The sequence below is a fragment of the Eupeodes corollae genome, chromosome 2 (genome assembly GCF_945859685.1).
Source record: "Eupeodes corollae chromosome 2, idEupCoro1.1, whole genome shotgun sequence".
NCBI classification, from domain to species: domain Eukaryota; kingdom Metazoa; phylum Arthropoda; class Insecta; order Diptera; family Syrphidae; genus Eupeodes; species Eupeodes corollae.
In genome coordinates this window covers 73883955-73910013 of record NC_079148.1, presented here as the reverse complement: position 1 = coordinate 73910013, position 26059 = coordinate 73883955, and the positions used below count along the sequence as shown (strand labels likewise).

Genomic DNA, 26059 nt, shown 5'->3' with positions numbered 1-26059 from the left:
ATTTTTTTGTTTGAAGTCGTCAAAACAAATTTGTGTCTAATTTATTATAATTATAACATACAACCTAGACTATGTACTGTGCACATTTATAATTTATATGGTCATAGACAACGTTCCCAAAAAATGTATTTTTATATTTGGTTTTTCTCTAAAGTTTCACTAAAAAGTTCATTGACGCTCCCCTGTACAATATGTTTACTATCTTCGATTATGGACGAAAAAACCGAAAAGGTATCTTGTGTGTGTCAAGGCCTTTCAATAGCATGTGCGATGACCATAAAACCAAGTATGGAAATTGATACAGCTAATCTATACGTAGGTACAAGTTGATTATGCTTTTTTTCTTACCACCTTCTCAGACACTAGGGGTCTATAAAATAAGATATGTATAAATGTATGTCTTGACTGTGGGCCTACAGCTTTAAGAGAGTTAGAGAGCATAATACACTTTATTAATTCGCGATTCGCGTATTTCAGTCTGTGAGTAAAAAATCGTCATCAATCTTTATCTGGCGGCACAAACTCCAGAGTCAGAGCTTATAGACACTTTTGATCGTACGAGTATTTATTTGCCAGTTGAAACCCTAGCACAAAATTTCGACTTATTCAGTTAATTCAGATCTTTTGCCACAGTCAGTTATACGATAATGTGGTTGTTCGCGTTTTTCGCAATTGGAATTTTAGCGTACGTCTCTATCTCTGAATGCATTAATTTAATTCAATTAATTAAACTATTAAATTTCAATACAAATACGATTTAATTTGATAAATTGTAATTTAAAAAAAAATGTTTATATATTACTTAAATTAACAGCAACACAATAAATGTGACACAGGCGTTCGATTATAAATGTAACCTTACGGCAAAGGGAAGTCCAAAATTTCCGGAAAGTTTTAGTTTTGGTGTCTCGACAGCAGCTTATCAAATTGAAGGCGCCTGGAATGAAGATGGCAAAGGTGAATCGATTTGGGATCATTTTACACACAATTTTCCAGAGATGATGGATGATCGATCGAATGGTGATGTAGCGGCTGATTCGTATCATCGTTTCGATCAGGATTTGGCAGCTTTGAAGGAGTTAAAAGTAAGTAAATTCATGCTTTTTGTAATATTGGTGTCGGTTTCGCATAAAATATGAGAATCAGGTCAAAATATGACTCAATTTTTGTAAAAATTATTATACAATTTTATTTTTACTTGATTTGGTATGATAGAAGTCTTCATGTTTCAATAAAGATTTGAAACAATATAAATATAAAAACATAAATCACATGTGTAGGAAATAAAGATTTTATTAAAGACATTAAAGATTTGTATTTTTGAGGGATATAGTAAGTTATCGTATTTTTGAATTGTTTTTTTTTTTTTTTTTTTTCAAAAAAGTGACAAAATTATTTCTGGTTTAAATACATTAATGTTTTGTTGATATTTCTGCAGACATTTTAGACATTTGTAGAAGAGTAGTATCCATGCATAAGAAACAAATATGTACTTATATACGATGCTGTTTGCACAGTTGCAGAGTTAAATGTTTCAAAAATGAAAACACTTCGCTTAATTTGTATCTTTTGAAAATAATGAATTGGTGCTAAAAAAAAATTGGTTTATAAACTTTTGGTTTTGAATTGAAATTTTGTTTGAAGTTATTGAATAGTAATCATTAACATGTGAATTTTGTTTAAGTGCGTCTTTATCCATAAGATTTTGATCTATATGAAAATCGTGCTTACTTCTTTCGTATCAGCAATTTAGTTTTATTTCGAAAATAAATAAATTTGTTTTTAAGTTATTTGATCTTTTACAATTTAAAGAAAAAAAGCCAATGCAAAAAAAACTGGGATATTCGAACTTTGTAATACTTAATTATTTGTTTAATCGTTTTTTTTTGTTTAATGTTGCTAATCGGTAGAGTCATTGGTAGAATTCAAATCAATTCGTAATATTATTTGCATTTTTGTTTGGTTCTAAGTGAAATATTGAAGGTAATACAAATGTATCAGGTTTATAAAATTTCAATCGATTGATTCTTTATTAATTAAACAAAAGAAAGACCTAACATCTCTCCAACTTCACTGGTAATAAAATTGCACTTTTTCAATGGGTTTTGTTAACCATAATTCAAATCTGACTTCAAAATTAATGTATCACGTCAGGTTTTAAGATATGACTTGTTCAAATTTAAAAAAAAAGAGGCTGGGATGCGACCCACATTGATAACTTCCCATCCCGTCTGTCGATTTGTCTTGCTTAAAAGTTTGAAGGTTTTCGTGTTGGGTTACAAAAGTTGTCAGTTGAATTATTCTTACAAATTTTAAAATTACCAACAATATTTTTCATATAAGTAAAGAAAAAGTTTAGTTTGAAAATCTAATTTTGTTTGATTGATTTTCGTCGAAAACAAATTTTTACCAATTTTAGTAGCATTTCTTAAATTTTTACGAATCGGATGAATGAAATTAATTTGGGAGATATCAAGAACCGGACATTAATTTTTACCAAATTTGTAAGTTAAAATTAGTCGAAAATCAATTTTTACCAACTTTTGTTAAATTTTCTTTTAAGTTTTTATTTTTTGTAAAAAAAACTGTCAAATTGATTTATCTCAAAATTTAATTGAATATTGAAAACAATATTTTTAATAGATAAAAGTAGCTTTAAGCCAATATCTCAAATTTTTGAAAAGATATTTGAGTCGAGATTCAATTTTTTGCCAACTTTGAGTAAAGTTTTTTTAGATTTTTGTTTTTTATAAAAAAACTGTCAAACAGATTTTTCTCAAAATTTTACCAGATATTAATTTTTTTTCGTTGCACAAAATTGTTTTGGAGATTAAATCATTTTGTTTTCGTAAAATTTTCCAGCTGACAAAATAGATTTCTTTCAAACAATATATTTGTTTGGTACCACGTTACAGTATATCAAATCAAATGGGGTGGCGCAACAGTCCGTTGTGAACCAGGGCCTAGTTACTTACAACTCTCAACCATACCATGCGAGTACTGTTGTCAGGAATGGAAGGGACCTACAATTTTGGGCCGAATCCGAACGGCTAGTTTTGAGAAAGCACTTTTTCATGACAAGAATTACTCTTGAAGGATTTGTCAATTCCTCGCAAGAGGCAGTACCCGCGAAAATTATTTTTTTAAATTAAGGTGGCACAGGCAGGGGTTGAACCCAGACCCCTTGCATGACAGTCCAACGCACTAACCATCATGCTACGGGTACTAGCGTTACAGTATATACATATACAATTTAATTCAAGTCTCTAGCATCATTGGTTCATGAGATAATTACGGTTAACCAAAATGTTCACCTTTTTTTAACTGCTTTGGTAAAAAAAACCGCCCACGGAATTTTCTTAAGAGCCCTTTCTACATCTTTCTGCAATATTATCTGTATAACAAAATTTATTTGAAGTCGATATCTCTTCTGGTTCTTGAGCTATGGACAACGAAGAAAACGTCGCGAACGTACAGACGTACGTTCTAAATATCTTTTATTTCGACACTAAGGACCTGAAACGTCGAGAAATTTCAAAATTTTCAATTTGTCAAATCGGACCCATTACAATAACTTCCTATGGGAAGTTAATAAAAGCGTTTATTATTATTATTCGATAAATATTCATAAGTTTTTAGATATCACCAATCTTACAAAAATCTTAAAAAAAATGCATGCAAAACCATTAATGCTAAAACGGTTTTAAAAAGAACGGTTTGAAAGTAAGTTTTGCTCTTGTAACACATTTTTTGTCTAACCAATTCTATTATAACAAGTTTTTGACACATATTAAAAAAGTTAAAATATAAAGTTAAATTAAAGTTTGGACTTGAAATCAGAATTAAAAATAAAGCATTTTTAAAAACTATGAAAGTATCGAACTTAAGGTTTTCTCAAAACTTAACATAGAGTCAAATAAAAATTGAAAATTGAAAGAATGATTTATACTTTGCAAAATCATCATATAATTTATTGTTAAGGCATATTTTGGATTTTGACTTAGCGTTAAAACCCCCATTTATTGTTGTTTTTAGCATTTTTAAAGAGGTATATTTCAAAAAGCTGAATGTAAAGGACAGTGTTATTAAAAGTAATAAACTTAGTTAGATACATAGTGCGGTTTTGATTTACTTATAAATAACAAAAAATTTTATAATAGGCTTTGGTACTTACAAACAGGAAAAACTAAAATGTATGCTCCAAATGAAAATAAGTTACAGCATAAAGTTTGAGACCTCTGGGAATTCAAATTGAAACCTATATGTCATCTAAAAATCTGACTGCTGTTTTTTTTTAAGGATTTTTCAAATGTGATGTATTGTTATCAAAAGTGTTCGAATCCAAATACAAATTTAAAAAAAATTATCTTACATAAATTGGACTTGAAAGAATAAAACACACACACAATAATGATAAGTAGTGACATAATATTTATTTCGTGTTTGGGTTCAAACTACCTAATAAAAAAAACACTGAAAAGGGTAATCTTAAAACAGAACAAGTTTTTTTTGTTTTAAATCCGAAATCAGTGGATTGAAATTAATGGATTGGAAATATTTTATAAAAAGGCGAGGCAGTTGCCCTCTGGAACCAATTTGGTCATTGACACATGCCAACGAAAAGGTTTGAGAAACTTCTCCCAAAAGAATGCTTATTTATGTTTAATATAAAAAAAAAACATCTCCAGCTAATGTTCCTTCGTTTTTTTTAAATTTATTATTTGAAGGTTTCAAGGAGTGTCATTCCAAAGAATGATCTTTGGATTTCATTATTTTTAGAATGGTATATAAATCTCTAAGGCCAAAATGAATAAAAAAAAATAAAAAAAATTTGAAGAATATGTATCAAATTGTGGTAATTTAAGACGAAACAATTGTTTTATGTCGATTCTCAGAAATATTGTTCTAAGGATACCGAGAGTTCTATTAAAAACTATATGTTCGAGTTTTCAGGTCTTAGGTCACAACTGTAACGAATATTATGTGTAATCATCCGTATGACATTTAAAAGTGTTTTAAATTAGGCTCAAATCTAAACGATTTTATGGTGGAAGTGGAAACCTGTATTGTTTTTAAAAAGCGACACAAAATAAATTGATTATCCTTGTGCTTTCAAAAAAGGTCTAATTCAAATCGCTCTATAAAAGTGTAAAAAGTCGATAAGTATCTATGAGGCTAACTTCTAAAAAACCTTTTATTGTGTTAATAAATTAAAGTTGATCTGGTATCTTTCAGGTTCATAGATTTTTTAAATGTGTTAATTTATTTTTGTTCTATGTTAAAAAGAACAACGAAATAAACATAAAAAACATTGTTATTTTAAAACCACTAACAGTTCTTATAAAAACTTGTTATCCGTGGCCTAGTCGATATGGGTATTATTTAACGACTACCTCAACCAAAAAGGGGAAGTTGTTTTTTGTTTTATTTCCAGCTTGGTAGCCACAAAACAAGCTTTTTCTATGACAACCATTTTTATAAATTGCAATGCAATTTAAAATCACACGAAATTCAATAAGCCACTTTGTTTTAACCTCATTAATTATTTTTGCACTTACTGGCGGAAATATTCTTGAAATGTTAACAATATAAAAAAGATAGAAATCTTTTAGATAAGGTGTAAGACAATCATTATATTAATTATTATGAGGTGTTTTTGGCACAACATTATTGCATTTAACCTTGCATGCGTTTAATTAGGCTTTTCGGAAGGTGAAACTTTAGCGTTTGGCTTTTCTCATTCATTGCGAATATTCTTTTGTATTTCTTTAAAAAAGGTGTAAAAGATAAATTTGTAAGATAAGCTCAGGCCTTAAAAGACTATTGAATAACAAGCTGAATTTCGTAACACCAATTCTTTAGATACCTTTAGTTCTCGAGCTAACACAAAACAAGTTTAATTTTTTTTTAAATTTAAATCGGAAATTTCGATATAAAAACTTTCTCTTTAGATGCAGATGCAGAGAACCCATCAAGTAAAAACTTAGGTTAGTGACCATGATTTTTTGCAGAAAAGGGTAAAAACCTTAAGCTCAAGTTGTAATTTTGTGTCCAAAGGAAAAATTAAACTGACTTTCTTCATAATATTGATAACCTTCCGAAAATTAAAATTAATATTGAAAAAGCGCAATATGGGATTACGGAAATGAAATTTTGACTATCAATCAAAAACCACATCGTTTGACGTCTTATCAAATTGAATAATATTTAAATGAGAAGAAATCAAAGTCGGTGTGGGGTAAAATGGTTGATAAGTCATACAGATGGCTCTCAAAATTTGTTTGTTCATTGCACTTAACAATTATAAAAGAAAAAAAAGTATGATATTGGCGTAGGTAATTAAAGAATTGGATTGACGCGCCTTGTTCTACTCGTGTTAAAAGATATTTTAATCAGTTTTATTTTTTATTAATAGCCTTCGAAAAATAATTCGGAGATGATTATGCGTCATGAATAAACGTGGAGTTTTTTGTTCTTGTTTAAATTGCGAACTTTAAACTACGCAACTATAGTTTTTGTATGTGGCGTGTGTTTTGATGAAGAATTTTTGTATGGATTTTATAGATTCGATTTCTATTTTTGAATTTGCAAAGTGTTATATGATTAAAAAAACTCTAGAAAAACAGACAATTTGGTTATCTAAGGCCAAATTACAAATATGTCATTGAAAAAGGCATTTTGGGACAGAAGTTGTTTAGTATAGTAGGTAATGTGTATAGATAAGAATGTGTTTCATAATTGACCTTGAGAAAATATTAAATCTGCTTATGGCCCCAATTCTAAATATCATGCTCCAAATCGTGATTAAATATTGAATAAATTTACTTTTTTAATATTTTATTTAGAAATGTAAGTTCTTTTAATATCAAATAAAAATGTTACGTCGCGATGAATTGAAAAAAATACAAAATTGGGTGGCGCAACAGTCCATTGAGAACTAGGGCCTAGTGACTTACAACTCTCAACCATTCCTGTGTGCGAGTTATGTTGTCAGGAATTGAAGGGGGCCTAAAGTTTATATGCCGAATCCGAACGGCTTATTTGAGAAAGCACTTTTTTCATGAGTTACTCTTGCAGAATTTGTCAATTCCTCGCAAGAGGCAGTACCCGTGAAAAGACTTAAGATGACATAGGCAGGGATCGAACCCAAGACCTCTGGCGTGACAGTCCAACGCACTTACCATCATGCCACGGGTACTACCATGAATTGAAGCCAAGTGGAAAAAGACAAAATTTCAAAAATTGGCCTTATTGTTCTTTGACAATGTAAAACTTATACAAAGTTAATTAGGTCCAAATTATATTGAGAAATAATAACAAGGATGATGCGAGGATTAGTGATAGAATTTTATTTAAAAAATCTGGATTCAAATTATATAAATTTACTAGGGTTTTATTTCAGCTTGTCAAAGTGTAGCAACTGCTGAAAATTGGCATTTTTGTTAAAGTTCAGGTCCTTCTTAACTTGGCTTAATTTCACGGCAATAACAAATATGAGCAAGGTGAATTTGTTGTTATAAACCTAAGATTCAGTTTTCTAGTGGTAACCTTAAAGAAACGAAGAAGTTTAATCAAAATATTTTGATGGCATTTAGAACATTTGAATGTAATATATAGTTTTAAAACTGCTCAAAAAGTAAAAAAAATGAATCGTCTTCAAACGATCGTGGATATGCAAATGCTTTATCTCTTACTTGGCCTCAAAGAAAAGAGTATAAAAGTTTTAAAACGGTGACTGAAAAATGTTTACCATTTTCGTAGTGAATTTTAGCAAGTTTAATGCGTTATTGAATGTAACCTAGGTAATGGCGTAGTATTTATTCAAGCTTTAAGAGTGACAGAGCCGGTTTTTCAAAGCGAAACCTCTTATCGGAATACCTTACAGGTATAGTGGAATAAATGTATATATTTTTTTCAAACCACGAGAATTTTTGAAGCTATCAAAGGTCATGACTTAGTTTTTTGCCTAATAACTTCTTGACGGTTTTCTAGATCAAAAATTACTTTCTTTGACATTCAGTTAAACTATTTAAAGTATTTCAGAAAATGTTAGGCAAAAGGTTGAAAACTAGTTTTTTTTAGAACTTAAGCAGAGAGCTAAAATTAAAGTTCGAATTCGAAATCATCAATAAATAGTAACTCCAGAATTTATTTTTAAAAACTATGATATTTTAAACCTATAAAGTATAAGTTTTCTCAAAACTTCATATAAAATCAAATAAAAACTCATGACCAATGAGAACTTCCAGAAAGTAAGTAAGATACTTCAAAATGATTTAAATTTTATCAAAAAGACACAGATTTGTGTTTATTAAAATAATTATAAAGTGTATTGTTATGGCCTTATTGTTGTGTTAGCATTAAAAACCCCGCTTTTGGTTGTCTTTAGCACTTTTAAGGGGCGTATGTTAAAAACCTGATGTTACGGAATAATGTAAAAGTGAGTATCCTTTGTTTTTGCCATAGGAAAAAAACGTAATTTTGTAGACCAATATGATTTTTCAATTCTTTAGTCATGAAAGCTTTGTGATTTCAAGATCAGATTGCGTGCTAAAAAAGAATAAGCCAATTAACCGCATGCATGCAGTCTGCATCTGATAAGTTGATACATTAAAGATTTTAGAAATATTATATTTTTTTATCTGCACTCAACGGTAATCTTGGAAACCAATTTATTTTAATTCATATCAAAATTGATTATTACTGTTATTTAAATGAAAAATGAAGTAAGAAACCAAAATTAACCTTTAGCTCAGTTCTTGATCAATGAGAATTAAATTGGAGCTTGTTAGCTTTGTAGCATTAATTATCTTTTCGAAAAGTCAAATAATATATCGATGAAACATGCCTTTTCGGAATATCTTTTTTGGTTTTAATCTCTTGGTTAGGAAATGCTCTTTATTTTGTTTTAAAATTAATAAAAAAAGCTTTAAAACATCCTTTATAAAAATAACACTGAACTAAACCACTTAGATTCTTTGCCTGGATGCTGCCACTCTTTGTCAATCTTGGTAAACCATTTTTTTATGTTGGATCTATAAAGAGGTTATAAAGTTCAAGAAGGTAAGTTTCCTTTTGTTTTAAGGCCAATACAAATGAGGAAAACCGAAAAAAGTTCAAGCAAGACAGGAAGGCCTGCGGCGCCCATATTCGTCGGACCAAAGTTTTGCATGACCAAAAATGATGGCAAAAAAAAACTGCAATGTCCCAAAGGCATTACAAATTTTTGGTCATTGGTAAAAATAATGATGATTTATTCCTCTTTGGCAGTTCCTACGCTCGTTGTCAATGACACTCCATTTGTAAGCTCTTTAGAGAAAGCAAATCTTCTTACTGATCAAACGCGTTAGTGATTCTATGAGACCAATCTTTTTTCGCACTCGTACCGTGGTGAGAGTCCTAAAAGATCTTAACACACATAAATCCGCTGGTCCGGATAGTATTCCCGCAATTGTTGTTGGTGAGGTATTCTACAATACTGGCAAAACCACTGCGCAATCTTTTTCATATGTCCTACTCCTCAGGTCTCGTTCCGAGTGGATGGAAAACCGCATTTGTCCAGCATATTCCCAAAAAAGACGAATCTTCCTCACTCTCTAATTACCGACTGATTGCACTTAAGTCCCTTCTTTCCAAGGTCATGCAAACGCTGATTAATTATCAGCTAAAGAAATATCTTGAGGAACGGAAGCTTCTTAATGACCGGGAATAAGGCTTTCGTAGCAATGGGTCCAGTAGTGATCTCATGGTTCATCTCACTGAACAGTGGAACAAATCTTTACATCGTTTTGAAGAAATTAAGATTATTGAACTTGATATTTCAAAGGCATTTGATAAAGTCTGGTATCTTGCTCTTTTATCGACTCTTCTTCGTTGGATTAGAAATTCTTTTTCGAACCGTTCAATACAAGTTGTTTTGGGCGGATTCAAGTCTGAAACATATAAAATAAATGCTGTTTTGCCCCAGGGCTCCGTTTTGTCTCCGACCTTTTCTGCTGCTATTTCTAATGCAATACATTGTTTCGCTGACGAAAGCACTCGTAGCTTATCATATTCGTTTACAGACTCAGAACACTTCTCTTCGGATGAGGAACTGCAACGGCAAAATATGATTAGCTCATTAAATTCCGACCCACACAGCATTGTACAATGGGGAATAAAAAATCGTGTAGAATTTAATGCTTCAAAACACAATGCTGTCTTGTTTCGTTACCCGCACTTCTAGGATTGCCCATCAGTTTACCCTGAAGCCAAAATTCGGCCGTACTATGAAGGACAGAGATTCATTTTTTAGCCCTACTACGCTCCACCTTTTCCTATCATTGCAATGTTCAGAAATTCAAAATCAATGGACACCAACACCTCCTATCCAACCTTTCCCTCTTTTTCTAATGCTCACAGTGTGTCTTTTGTATATAAAACCCTTTTAAAACCCTTTTAAAAAAAGTACTACGAGTATCTGGATAATTAGCATATTGTTAACTTTTAATTTTATAATACGCAATTCATTATTAATGAAAGTCTTTCTTCAATTCACATGCAAATTTTGTATGTATGTGAGCTTGTATTTTTTAATGAATAAAATGTCAAAAATCCAGTTTGCAAACATTTAAAATTTAAACGTTACCTTCACCTGATACGTAACGTACATGTTACTTTATTAGCTTATTATACCTTCCATCAACAAAATAAAATAACACTTGTGTTTAAAAAGTCAACAATGAATAAAACAATTTGAAGATCCAAGTAAAAAAAAAATATATAGCGGTATGGCAGTTTTGATTAATTAAAGTTAGCTTATTTTGAAAACCCTATATTTAAAACTATGTTAACTTTATGTTGCTTGTAGTTCGAACGAATAATAATGAGAAGTTTATTATTTTGACACTGGTGTGACATTGAATGTATGCCAAAAAGTGTTTACATAATAATAAATGAATAATTAACTGTGATTCATTCGTAGGCGGCATACGTTTTGAAGACAGTTTGATTTATATTATTTTATACTTTGAAGCTTGAAGACAATTGTTTAAATGTTTGATTAAACCGAATTAGTTACGTACTCAGTAACTTGAACATGTTTTGTATGGGGATAAGGGCTTGAACAAAATAATTCAAACAAATAAATTGCTAAAAACGAGAGACGGATTTAAAGGGGATGACCAATGTATTGGATCAGACTTTACATATGTATACCAAATTGATCAGAATAAAAATGCCAAATATTTTAAAATTTGGTTTTGAAGATTTTGAGGTAATTGAACCAAAAGTATTTTAAGTATTGTTTTTAATTTGTAATAAAATTTGTTAAATTTTTGTAGTCTTTAATAATCTACTTCAAAATTATTTTAAAATATAAAATAAGAGTGAAATAAACCGGCTAAAGTTGATAACATATCTTTTGCAATTATCCAAAGAAAATTTATTAAAAAAAAAAGCTCTTAATTAGAAAAATCTTCCGTTGGAAAATACGGTATGTCAGACGTCATCCTTTGCGGGTTAAATCGCTACAGTAAAAAAAATCACCCTCTCAAGTTTTTTGAAAGTTAGTTTTTTTTATAATAAGCGCACACATACTACCCTTATTATGTACACACAGTGTGATGTGTGGAGAGAGGGGTTGAAAGGAGGTGTCGGTGCACATTGGTTTTAAATTCCTGAATATTGCAATGGCTGGAAAAGACAGAGGCAAGGCATTCCACATTCGCATAGTACGGCTAAAGAACGAATCTCTGTACTTGAAAGTACGACCGAAGTTGGGTTTTGAGGGTATATTGATGAGCATTCCTAGAAGCGCGAGTATTACGGTTGAACTGTTTAAGGGGAGAAATGCAACTGGCTATTTCTCTGGAGAATAAACCATTAAAAGAACTATAAAAGACGGTGAGGCAAGAAACATTTCGACGATGTTAAGCGACGTAAATGATCTTATGATGGTAATATCACCAATCAATCTAAATGTTCTGCGTTCAATACTGTCCAATGGGCTTAAGTAAGTTGCAGGAGCACCAGCTCAAATATGGAAGTTATACTCAAGCTTTGGACGTATATAAGTCTTGTAGATAACAGTCAGATCAGAGGGGGAGAAAAACTTCTTGCATGGCATTAGAAAACCCAAACATCTTGCGGCAGTTTTGGCGACATCACGTATGCGATCGTTCCACAAAAGGTGATTGATGATACATATACGGAGAATATCGAGATGTTCAGTCTCCTCGATGCAAGTCCATCTATGGATAATGGCAAGGGGGGTATATCTCGCTTTAACGATACAAGACAGCATTGGGTTTTCGAAGCATAACATTCCAAGAGGTTTTTTAATCCCCATTGTACAATGCTGTTTAGGTCGGAATTTAATGAGCTTATCATATTTATCGTTACAGTTCCACATCCGAAAAAGAGGGATGTGAATCTGAAAACGAATATGAAAAGCTAAGAGTACTATCGTCAGCGAAAGAATGTATTGGATTAATAGTTGCAGACAGGAGATCATTACTAAAAATGATTAAGTGTTGGTTTTCAGACTTGAATCCAGCGTTTCCATGACGTTGGAAAGAGGGGACGTAAGTGCAATCGGTCGGTAATTAGACGGTGAACAAGATTCACCTTTTTTGGAGTAGGCTGGACAAATGCGGTTTTCCCTCCGATCGGAACGAGACCTGAAGAGTAGGACAGATGAAAAAGCTTACGCCAGCGTTGAAAAACACCTCTTCAGAACAATAGCGGGGATACCATCCTGACCAGTTGATTTATGAACAGTTTTGCTTGAATTATTAAAAATACATAAATATTGTTAAATTAATAAAAAATCTGTAGATATACATCATTGCTTATACAACAAAACTGTATGAGATTTATGGAATTTGTGCTGCTGCGACGTGAATGTAATAGACCAGGATTTCCGATTCATATTGTGTTCTTCGTTCAGTCCTTAGTTAACACTGGAGTACACGCGCCCTATTTTTGTACACCAATGCACGCGTGGTCTACTATGGTAGACCATTTAATAATGTTTATAATTTTTTATTTTAAAAACATATAAATGAAATAACTATTTTGACTTAATATTCAATTAGCCTAAAACATTTAATCACCATAATTTATGAATTTTAGGTTTGAGTGTCAAGTAAAAAAAAATATTTCAATTCTAATACTATTGAAAAACTGTTAAGTTATGAAGAAAACTGTAACTGTGGCCTACTATAGTAGGCCGGGCGTGCACTCCAGTGTTAAAATATGCACTTTGTCTAGCAAATTGGAAAGCTTTAAAAAAGAACATTTTATTTGTATATATAATAACATAATTATTTAAAATAAAGAAGGGGCAATCGACATTTTATCATTATGAGCTTTAATTTTTGTTATAAAATGTAACTTTTAAAACTAATCGACTTTTCTGAGTTCACCACTAAACCTTGTAAACCATTCTTTTTCTCATACTAATTTTGACCGTTCGATTCTGACAGAGTAAAATTTATCTGGCTTATCAGGTTTACACTTACATACAAATAAATATATAAATATGTAGTTTTAAATGTAAATCTTTATTAATAACATAACAAGCTTGACTATAAATGTTCATATATTAAAAAGAAGTTTATAAACTAGTTTGTTAACTTGTTCCGAACAGATGTTTATTTCTAATAAATCGTTGTAACTTTATGATAAGATAAGAATAGCATTTAGCATAAGATCTCAAGTTTATATTTATTAGCGACACATAGGTGATGGTAAAGAAATCGAAAAAAAGGTTCCTCCGATTCCGTTCGGCTGTCTGTCTGACCTGGTCCCTACAACCCAAAGCATTGGGTAGGTTAAATTAAAATTTGGAAAGTAATGTTTTTAGTCAATTCGCGTCACGGGGACGAGAGTCCCCATATAATTTTTTTGGTCAAAAATCGAATAATCAAATTTTCCAACTCATAGATTTGATTTTTAATTCTCGCTTTTCTTTTCTTTTCTTAATTTGGCTTCCTCCAAAATAAATTTTGTTTTGATTGTTGATTAAAAAAAAAATATTAAAATTTTTCGAAACTCGATATTTTTTTTGATTTCGATATTTTTACTTTATGTGCTTTATTTTTTGTTATAAAATGTTACTTTTAAAACGATCGACGACGAGTGTTGAAATTTCCCAATATCAAATAATGAAATACTAAGAAAGCGTAAATATGTGACAAAATATGTGGCCTCTTCCTAGTGGTTGGCACTGTATATAGAGTTTTAAATATTAAACTATGTTAATACCATTAAGAGAATTTTTTTAACTAGTTTGTTAACTCGTGCTGAACAAATATATTAAATCGTTGCAACTTTCTGATAAGATAACAATAGCATTTAAAATTAGATCTCAAGTATATTTTTTGAACTGCGCCTATATCTATGAAAAAAAATAAATATATAACACAGAATATTTACAAACCAAGGTCATGTATTGTATGAGTGATGCAAACAATATAAAACGTGGGATTCAATGTATAAGTTAATACAGGTTTTTACAAGGAATTTAGTTCTTTATAGTTTATTTTACTTGGGGACCTATATCCATGACATCTTTTGAAGATGTCTTTGTTACGATGTAATTTTTACATAATAAAACGTTTATATTTCAAAATCTGTTTTTGTTAACGAGATCTGTAGTCGAAAACCAACTTTTACCACTTTTAGTAGCATTTCTTGAAATTTTGTATATCTTATATGGGTAACTTTTGAGGATATTTTGTTTACGATAGTTATTTAATCAAACTTCTACAAATTCGCCATTCTTTTTTGAGAAAATGTTAGATATTTCAAAATTTCAGAATTTCACTGACAGGGGACTAACGAGGAAACATAGTACTGATATATGTGATACACAGTTTTGAAAGTATTATTATGAAATTTAATACAAATTAGTAAAATCTTTAAGGACTTAATAATGATCACTTAAAATCACTTAGTAATAATTATTTATATGTAATTCTGGGAGAGAATACTATTTATATCACTTTTCAAAACCGACTTTTGACATTTAACTTAACGTTATTCACTTATCTTTTACTACTTTCAACAAATAATAAAAAAATCTAAAAATATTCATCTTAAAAGTACTAATGATCATGAAATGAAGAACAATAACAATATACCTGACATAGGGCTGACGAAAAAGACGAAGTTTGAGATTAAAATCAGGACTAATTTTGCAATTTCGAATATCAAAAAAACTAAATTTTAACAAATCAAAGTCTAATATGAATAAAAATAAACTTTAGATTATCAAAAAGTTGACTGGCTTAACACGTGTATAAACCACAAACATAACCCAAACTTTGGTGCAATTATAATGGCCGTCAAATTGTGCGACCCACCACTAACTTTATGACGTTGAGTCGGCGATATTTCGCACGAATTTCAAATTTAAAAAAGAGGCTGGGATGCCACCCACACTAATAACTTCCCATCCCGTCTGTCGATTTGTCTTGCTTAAAAGTTTGTAGGTTTTCGTGTTTTGTTAAAAATGTTGTTTGTTGAATCAATTAAAAAAAATTCAAAATTATTAACAATATTTGGCATTTATGATGGAATAGTTTGAGTTCAAAATCTATTTTTGTTAAAGAGATATTTAGTTGAAAACCGATTTTTACCAATCCTACTATTTTATGCAGATTTAAATTTTGTATGAAAAAACTGACTGTTGGATTTTTATAAGAAATATACTGAATGTCTAAAACAATATATACTGTGAGATTAAAACAATTTGAAGCCAATATTTTTAATTTTTGAAAAGATATTTGAGTCGAAAATCGATTTTCAAAACTTCTATTAATTTGTTTTTAGGTTTTTATTTTTTGTAAACAAAATTTTCCATTCGATTTTTCTCAAAATTTGCCTGAATAATGAAAACAATATATCTTATAAGATAAAATTGGTATTACTACACTACACAGTCTATATTGGTTTGTGAGATATTTTGGGTTATCCAAAATTGTTTTTAAATAGCTTTGGTAAAAGGAACTCCCACTCAATATGTACGTTTGAAAGTTCTTTCTACATCTTTCTGTTTAACAAAATTTATTTTGAATCGATATCTCTACTGGTTTTTGGAATAGAAACGACAAAATAATCTTCCCGAACGTACGTACATGGGAACGTACGAACGTACGTACGCACGCATGGACGTCTCTCTTAAAGCCTTTTACTTAGATTCTAATGGCTTTATAACTTAGAGAAATATCAAAATTTTCAATTCGACAAATAACAATAACTTTCTAAGGGAAGTTTTGTAATCGACTGATCTGCCATCGGTTCAGGTAGCCGGAACAATGCCCCTTCGTCTAGCTCTGCCATGCGTTCTTGAACCTAAATCGATTTCAAACAAAAAATTAATTTCCGGCTTAAGCGTCTATGGTCTTAATCGACGCGCGGGGATGTTTTCGTCTATCTGGACGATCTTCTGATCTGCACTTCCGATTTTGAGTCCCAGATGCGCATCCTTAGCGAAGTGGCTGCTAGTCTACGTCGAGTGAATCTTACTACTAACCTAGATAAAAGCAAGTTCTGCATGCAAGAAATTAAATTTTTAGGTTTCATAGTTGGCGAATCCTGACAAAATCGAGTCTGTGATCAATTTTCCAGTAACTACTAGTGTCCGACAAGTTTGAAGATTTTTGGTACAGGCGGTTCATACGAAATTATGCCGATTTGGCAGCACCGCTAACAGGCTGCTTAAAAAAGAAAGCGAAATTTGAATTGACTCCTGACGCCTTAGACGCATTTCACAAGTTGAAAACAGCACTTTCATCAGCACCAGTATTAGCGCAACCCGATTTCAAAAAACCATTTACGATTCAGTGTGATGCTTCTTTAGAGGGTGTGGTTGGTGTTCTCTTTCAGTATGATGAGGACGACAATAAAAACCGATAGCTTACATGTCGAAGAAGTTAAACAAATAACAGAAAAATTATACGGTTACCGAGCAGGAATGTCTTGCAGCCGTCCTGAGTATACGTAAATTTAGGCTCTATGTTGATGGATTACCTTTCACCGTAATACGGACCATTCTAAAGTCAATGAAAGAACTCAGTGGCAGATTAGCGAAAGGGATCCCTCAACATAGTGCCTAACTCGCTGTCCAGGATGGATATGGAAGAGATTGCTGCAAAAGTAACCGGAGAAGATGAAACTATGATGATTGACCTGAATTCGGTTGAGTTTGATTCGACGAAATATTCCCTGCTGAGAGAGAACATCAACTTTAATCAGTCTGAACTTCCTGATCTAGTGGTATCGGGAAAATTTATTTATAAAAGGGGTAGGTTTAGGCCAGGTGAAGTGGACGAGGCGACTTTGGGTATAACCACTACCCGAAGCACTAACGCAACAATGCATAGAACTAGCACACGACACTTAGTTGAGCTGTCATAGCGGTTTTGCAAAAACCTATGCTCGCATCAAAGCCAAATTCTATTGGCCTAAAATGCTCAAAGTTGTAAAAACTTTTGTGAAAGAGTGCGAAATTTGTAAAATTGTGAAAGTCCCAAACAGAACTCTTCGTCTACCCATCATTTCCCAAACAGTTACCGAAAGACCTATTCAACGTTTATATCTAGATTTTTTAGGTCCATATCCTCCTACGAAACGAGGTAATGTTTATGTCTTTATTGTTGTAGATCATTTGGATATATTTCATACTTTCGGAACCCCTAAAAATATTCACTCTAATAATGGACGACAGTTCGTATCCAAAGAATTCAAAAAATTCTTGGCGAACTAAGGAATACAGCATGTGCGAACGGCTTTGTATTCTCCACAGGCTAACATTTCCGAGCGGGTTAACCGCAGCGTATTAAGCAAACTCAGGTTCCTGATATTGAAAGAGCAAAATGACTGCGGTACATATCTATCCAGTATAGCGTGTGCTCTCAGATGCGATATCCATGATTCCTTAGGTTGCCAGCTATACTTCGCCCTTTTTTGTCAAAAAAAGATGAAACACGGCTCATCCTACAAAATTTTGCACGAATGGTAAGCTTTAGGAGACCCGGAGATGTTATTCCTGCCGAATGCACTGAAAACCACGAAATGTCAGAGAATCTTTTCAGGGCACACAATAAGTCCAATAACACTTATAATTCTAGAGCAAAACATGTAACTTACCATGAAGGACAATAAGTTTTCCATTTTCTTCAGGATTCAACGCCAAACTTCTTCCCAAGTTTGTAAAATGTAGAGTCCGGAAGGTTATTGGCAACTGTATGTACGAGTTGGAAAGTAGAACTGGAAAAGCCATCGGCATCTTCCACGCGAAGGACATTCTCCAGCAACATCTTAGAATTAAATAACAACGACCACAAAGTGTCTTGTCGTCTCGTAAATTTTGTTAAAAAAAATACTTATCTGACTAAGTTGCATGTTTTTGTGCTCGGCTAGATGATCCTTAAGTGGGTTCGCATCAAACGTTGGTTTAATGTTGACGAAGATAAATATACAATTTTTGTTGACTATGTTTATTTCCGTAGACTATACATTTTTCACAAAACGCACACCCGACTATTCACAAACACAAAATTTAACTTATTTGCTATGTATTTATTTCAAAGCTTGACGATTTTACATTGACACAACATTATTCCGAAAGACAAATGACTACCTATATATTTAATTATTTATTAATTTATTTTAATTGACGATCGATTTAGGTTCAAGAACCCATGGCAGAACTAGCCAATGGGGCATTCGCATTTTTCCGGCAAACCGAACCGATAGCAAATTAGTCGGTTACAGTTTATTGTATGAACCTGTGATTCTTTCTCACAGAACATATTGGTTCACTGTTATAATTAAGATTATTGTTTATTAGCTACATATCCGTTTAATTCTTCTAAATGATATATATTTTCCTCTTTCCAGGTAACTCATTATCGATTCTCAATTTCATGGCCCAGAATCTACCCCACCGGTGACATTTCATCCAAGAATCAAAAAGGAATCGATTACTATAATGGTGTTATTGATAAGCTCCTTGCTAATGGTATTCAACCATTAGTTACAATGTTCCACTATGATCTTCCAATAGAGATTCAAAAACTTGGTGGCTTTGCCAATCCATTGATTATAAATATGTTCGTAACGTACGCCATAGAATTATTTGAAAACTTTGGTGACAGAGTGAAATTATGGAATACATTTAACGAACCTTTTGACTATTGCAAACCTGGTTATGCCGATGCCAATTATCCACCCCAGGTGCATGCCCCCGGTGTAGCTGACTATCTTTGTATGGATCATTCTTTGAAAGCACATGCTGCCACCTATCGGACTTATCGGGCGAAATTCTATGAAAAACAACGTGGAAAGATTGGATTGACGTTAAGTAGTCGATTTTTCTTCTCACATACAAACAACGCGGAAGATATTTCTAGAGGAATGCAGTTTAATGTGAGTTAATTTGAATTAATGAAGTTCTAGGAAGTCAATTTACACTATTTACCATCATTGACATTTTTAGTTGGGTTTCTTGGGTCATCCTATTTGGAGCAATACCGGTGGATATCCTAAAGCTATGGTTGAAACCATCCAAAGTAACAGTCTAAAAGAAGGAAGGATATCATCAAGGTTGCCCCGACTTGATGGAAAGTGGAAGGAAATTGTTAAAGGTGCCGCTGACTTTTTGGGTCTCAACTACTATACATCAAGATACATTAGACGTGCAAGTAAGCCAATGGGAGAAAGTCCTTCATGGGAAAGGGATTACGATTCAGATGCGTATCCAGATGAGACATGGGTTAGAGGTAAACCCGAATGGTTGTATTGCGTTCCTGAAGGACTTGAGGGCATCCTGAAGTAAGTTTTAAGTTTTCCATATTCAAAAAGTATATTAACTATTTATTTGCTTATTCCAATTTAAAGGTACATACGGGATGAATTTGGAAATCCAGAGGTGATAATTACTGAAAACGGCTGGTCCGATGACGGCGATCCAGAAGATGATGATCGTATTTATTTCATAAAGGTTTGTCATTGATAATAATCTGGTGTTTATCCGATATAATGATGAATATTTCAAAACTATTTTCAGGCTCACATGCAAGCAGTGTTGAATGCTGCCAATGATGGGTGCAATGTCACTGGTTATACTGTTTGGAGTTTGATTGATAATTTCGAATGGCAAAAAGGATACACGTATGATTAATATTAAAAATTAGTAAAAACTTAAATAAATTTAACTAATAACTTTTCTTATAGGCACAAATTTGGGCTGTATGCTGTAAATATGACAAGCCCTAATAAAGAGCGTAGTCCAAGGAAGTCAGCAAAGTATTATAGAAACGTAATTGAAACAAAAACCCTTCCAAGTATTGTTTAAATATATTTATGTAATATTAAAATATGTATGTATTTTTAAAATAAAATATTATTTTTTAAAAAATTATTTATGTTTTAGTGTATTTTGTGTTTCATATCATGAACCATTTTTAAATAAATTGAAATTGAACGTAATTTACATTTTTATTTTTATTAGTTTTGATTACAATTTATTTACAAATTTTTGAATGTGAATAATAAACCGAATTTCCCTCTAAATTCGTTTGCTCATTGTGTAGGATTCCGTGAACATAAAAAATGAGACAAAGAAATAAAAGAGACGTTTTCGTTTCGACAACATATTAAGAATTTATTTGGTTTTCTTTAAAACTTCAGAATGATACCACGGTTTAGAAAAAAAAATCAGCAAGTTTATATAAGTTTGGTAAAATATAAATGTACATAATTGTATATGATTTTATACAGGGTGTTTCATTATGATATTAATCTTATGTTATGTGGGTTTATAAAATAGAATGTGCTACAATTAGTAATTTAATAATAAATGATTATTAAATCTAAAGTCGAAAAACATAATATTCGTTATGAAACATTTGTTGCTCCTAATTAAGTTCTTACGTCGCAGTGCATTGTGATGTTTGAAACCTAATTGACTAATATTTGATCTGAACAAAGTTTAACACTATAGTCCAAGTCTATAATATTTCATATTTTCCTCAATTCACAAAAAAAGGAAAAAAAAATGTAGAAAACAGATTTTTTAGATTTATATTAAAATGATTTTATTTATTAACAACATAATAATATAATATAATATATAATATAATAAAATACCGATTGGTATACTGTTTATGAAATTAACAAACAATTTTTAAATTTAAATAAGAAATATTTTTAAAGAAAAATAAAATGAATCACTAATGATTTACTTGAAATATTAGAAGCTAGCATTTAATATTCTTTCTCTATAACTCAGAGCTGTTTTAAAATTAATAGCTTTTCTGACAATTCGGTCAATATATTCCGAACTTGTGCCGTTGAAAGCGTATCTTTACCGAGGAAATGTCGCCTTGTTTCACGAAGGGTCGGACATCTACCCATAAAATGAAATATGTCTTCTCTTTCTGTTGTGTTACATATATTGCACAATATTGGAAGGTCATCTCGGTGTGTCCTATAGATCAAGAGGTGTTCGGGAAATAACTATACATTTAGTCTTTAAAGGATTTAGGTGAAGCCTTTTTGCCTTTGTCATTGACGTACAAAGCTGAGAAATTAAATTTGAAATTAAATTAATGTGCATTGAAAATAACAATTGACCAAGAATAGAGCCTTGCGGAACACCATTTAAATTCGGAGGGAAATTTGTTAGCGACCCATTTATTTCAACACCTTGTGATCTGTAAGGTATGAAAAAATTAAGTTTGGTGCCGCAGAAGAAAAATTAAATTTAATTATAATAACTGCGTAATAATGTGTGGTCAACTGAATCGAAAGATTTCAAAAATCTAAGAGGACTAAAAATGACACATGATCTTTATCCATTGACATCCTCAAGTCTCCAATAACATTGATTAGGGCAGTGCTACAAACAATTTTGTTTCTTCCGAAAACAAGATTGCATGGGAGTAATTAGATTGTTGGCATTAAGAAAATTCTTTAATTGTTTTTGAATGATTCATTCAATGACTTAGAGTCAATACCGACGGCATTTGATTTAATTGAGATAATTGATTCAACAACATCGGCAGAGTCGACGGAGGAAAAACCGAAGCCAGAGATGGTAATTGGTTCTATTGACGTAGGCCCAGCAACTTCATGGTAATGATAATTTTAATCACTTAAGGATTCAACAGAAGAACTAACAAATCTTTCGTTCATCATATTTTTATCTATTTAAGAGCTGAGGCACAATTTACTCTTACATAAACCAAAGTTTCACAGACTTGCCCATCATTTTCGACCTCCTTGCGAATGGCTTAGGTAATTTTGAAAATTATGCCTTTTGGCATTTCTTTTTTCGGTCACCACCTTTTTAAGTAGCTAGCAGAGTGTGCGCCTCAGTTCTAATAGTCGATATCGATATGCAACGTTAACCAATGTTGATGTGCCGCTTCTACGACTTTTGATCGTACCTGAACAAAGTTATCATACAACCTCTCAACATTTTTGTTGAGAAAATCGACTTGAAGATTGACGAGTGCAGGTTATAGATGGTATGCTAACTTATAGTTCTAGCATTTACATCTATCCCTTCAATATCGATATTTCGAAAATCCTTTAATTGGAAACTTTCAGTAATGACCTGTAAGTCAAAGTCATAAGTTAAGATAGTTAAGAGGGGTTTTCGGTACGTTTCATACAGAACTGTAAGAAATTGTATTAGATGGGAATGAAAAGAAAGCAAACAAAAATATGGTCAAAAAAGTAACATACAACTACCTACTACTACCTACCCCAAATCCTATCAAACAGGGAGTGTGCAGAGGTACCTGCAGTAATGCATAATTTTTGAGTTAAAATTTGTCGCGTAACAAGCTTACAGCCAATTTGGGATGACACTGAGCTGACACTGAATAAATTGAATCCAATGCTTTATTAGCGTGTGGAATTGCACCTTACCACAAACATCTGATTTGATTTCTACATTGCCGATTCCATGTGCATACACCGTTTCCATATTTCTTAAGCAAACTGGATATTCGCGTTCATCAACAGCTCGGAAACTACTGAACGCACTTCTTTGGAAGCACATATGGCTCGATACTCCAGAGTCAGTGTACCAGCATGCACATTTTCTGTCTGTGAAGTGAGCCATTAACGCCGATGATTTACCTTGTTTGTTGTCCTTTTGTTGTGCAAGTCGCGTGCGACATTCTTTACACCAATGCCCACGTTTCTTGTAAAATCCACAGGCTGAATTCTTCTTCTTATCTGCTATAGATGTCTTTTTCTTGTCGAATAAATCAATGCCTGATGGTCTGTAGCAGAATCGTCTGATGTTTTCTCAAATAGAAGCATCTCCTCTTTCATTAGACGCTGGGTCAAATTTTGGAGCGTTTGTTCCGACTGGGCCACGGAATCCCATGCTGATCTGAAATGTTTGAATTGTGATGGAAGACTGCAGATGATTTTTGTATTTATTGCGATTCTGCCATCGGAACACGCAATTCCTTAAGCTGTTTATCCATTTGTTCTATATCTGATATGTGGCTGGCCATGTTGTCGTCTTCCGACTTTCGATATTCATAGAACCTTTGTTGCAGTGTGCTGAGTGAGACTTCTGATTTCTGCTCATATATGGAAGAAAGTTTGGTCCACATCTTGGCTGCAGAGTCACTTGTCACCAAAAACTTCAGCTGGTTGAAATCCATTGACGAAGTGATTATCAGTTGTGCCTTTTTGTCTTTCTGAATCCAAGCAGCAAGGGCCAACTCCTCCGTTGGCTCTATGGATTCATCGAGAACGCAATCTAAAAATCATGGGCACGTAGAAATAACAAGACCTGAAACTTCCATAGCGAGTAATCTTTTGCATTAAATGTTTGCAAATTTATGCTTTTGTCCATTGTAGTTAAATAAAGCCTTTTCAGCAGAGGTTTACAAACAAATTGGTGCTGGTAACGTGTTGAAAATTAAAACCAAAGTTTTGAAAAATAATATTTGATTAGCAGAAAATACTTGGAACCTCCTAGAAAAGGAATCTGTATTGGTCCGTTGAGATCAGCATGAACCAACTCACCATTGTTAAGAGTTTCTTTGAATTTTGCATTCCACACTCGTGGAGCCTGTTTAAGTCCGTACAAACTCTTTTTCGATTTCCAGATTTTGTTGTGATGTTCTATATAAGGCGGTGGAGTCACGTAAATTTGGTCTTGTAACTCACCATAAAAGAAAACAGTTTGTATGTCAAATTGATGCATGGGGAGTTGCTTGTGCGCTGCAATAGGAAACAAAACTCTTAAAGAATCAAATCTTACCACTGGGGCAAATGTTTCCTTGTAGTCAATTCCGGGTTTTTGGCAACATCCTTGTGCAACTGATCTTGCCTTATAACGACTTGGCAAACCATAAGCATCTATCTTTCGTTTGAGAATCCATTTGCTTTGAATTGGCTTCATCCAGGTTTGTTTTTCAAGTACTTCATATGTGTTAGATTCGTGAAGTGATTCTAGCTCTTCAGACATAGCACTTAGCCATTGAGATTTTTCATTACCTGTAATGTTTTATTTTTAACTGAAAATGTCTCTTACGATTAAATAACGGGAAAGGCTGGCTGCATGTTCTGTTTGCTTCAAACATTTAAATGAAAAACGCAAGAAAATGAGAAAGTTTTATAGACAAATTCATTATTTTTTCCTATAAAAATATAACATCGTTTAATTTGAAGAATTTCGGTGTGCAATTTCTAGGAGTCTATTATCACAATCGTTTTTAAGCTGCTTACTCGGAGATTGCAGCTGACAGTAGACAAATTCTAAATAATTACTGTTTTGCATTAACTTTTTAGACATTTTTCAATTAAAAAAGTTCAACAAAACTTTAAAATTTGAGAAAGAAATAAAAAACAAATTAAGGTAACAAAATAAGTTGGAAAGAATATATAGTGTGGCACAAATTACACGTGGCAGAATCTCTTCTCGCTTCAATTTTCGAGAAATTTTTTATATTTTTCAATAATAAATATGAAATGTACTACACTCAATTCATACTTATAACTTTTACAAAATATTAATAACAATATTTTGTGTGACATAAATAATTTGAAGCCGATATCTTTTTCATCGGTTTTTTGTTGGTTTCGTAGGTTTTTGTGTTTTTCAAAGTTTTAAATTGAAATTGATTTAAAAGACTTACTAAAATTTACCAAAAATACTTGGTGAAATGATGATTTCAAAATCTATTTTTGATAACGAGATTTTTAGTCAAAAACCAATTTTTACCAATTTAAGTAGAATTTCATAAAAACTTGTGTTTCTTTTATTAACAATTACAGATTAGATTTTTTCTAAAAACAATATCTTACGTTTATAACAAATTTTAGCTCAGAATGAAATCATTTTTAAGACAATACTTTCATTTATTAACGAGATATCGCGAAGCGAATATAAATGTTTCCTAATTTTGAATACTAATTTTTATTAAATGTTTTCCAATTTTTATAAAAAATTTACGGAATGTAGAAAGCAATGTTTTCTATAAGAGGAAATTAGATCGAAGTCAATATCTTAAATATTTGAAAAGATATTTGAGTCGATAATCGATTTTTACCAACTTTTAGTAATTTTTTTAAAGGTTTTTATGTTTTGCAATAACTGTTAATTCGATTTTTATTAAATTCTTACCAGATATCTAAAAAAACTATTTTTCGTTCCATAAAATTATTTTGGAGATAAAATCATATTTTGTTCGGAAAATATTTGAAGTGACATTTATTTTTCATTTACAAAATAGCTACCGTCTTAATTCTTACAAGATCGTAAAATGTGTTAGTTGGTAAACGATACTTAAAGCCATTTTAAATTTAAATAAACACTAAAACTCTGGGCATAAATTAAATCAATTTAAAAAGGTAACATTTATTTATTTAGATTTTCATAAACACAAACATTTTGTGGCACTTAAATACCGAAGTAACTATGAAATAATGAACCTAATCTTTCAGAAAAACCCGCCACGGCAACACCTTTTTCCTCAAACTCCAAATAAATGCCGCCAACAGCTATAAGAAAGCCTTAATTCTGAAAGCTCCATAG

The 26059-nt window shown here is 31.9% G+C and overlaps 1 protein-coding gene across 1 annotated transcript; it reads left to right on the top strand.

Annotated features, from left to right (window-relative positions):
- The first annotated feature begins 526 nt into the window (after positions 1–526).
- On the top strand, positions 527–20408 carry LOC129944740 (myrosinase 1-like). Its single transcript, XM_056054405.1, has 7 exons — positions 527–685; positions 815–1085; positions 18889–19416; positions 19487–19821; positions 19888–19990; positions 20057–20160; positions 20224–20408. Exons 1-7 carry the CDS (start codon positions 648–650, stop codon positions 20342–20344), a joined length of 1500 nt encoding a protein of 499 aa, XP_055910380.1. The 5' UTR covers positions 527–647; the 3' UTR covers positions 20345–20408.
- Positions 20409–26059: the final 5651 nt, after the last annotated feature.

Coding starts and splice junctions, on each gene's coding strand:
- LOC129944740 (XM_056054405.1), top strand. CDS start 648: ATGTGGTTGTTCGCGTTTTTCGCAATTGGAATTTTAGC. Junction 1,086..18,888: donor CAGCTTTGAAGGAGTTAAAA/GTAAGTAAATTC, acceptor TCCTCTTTCCAG/GTAACTCATTATCGATTCTC. Junction 19,417..19,486: donor CTAGAGGAATGCAGTTTAAT/GTGAGTTAATTT, acceptor TGACATTTTTAG/TTGGGTTTCTTGGGTCATCC.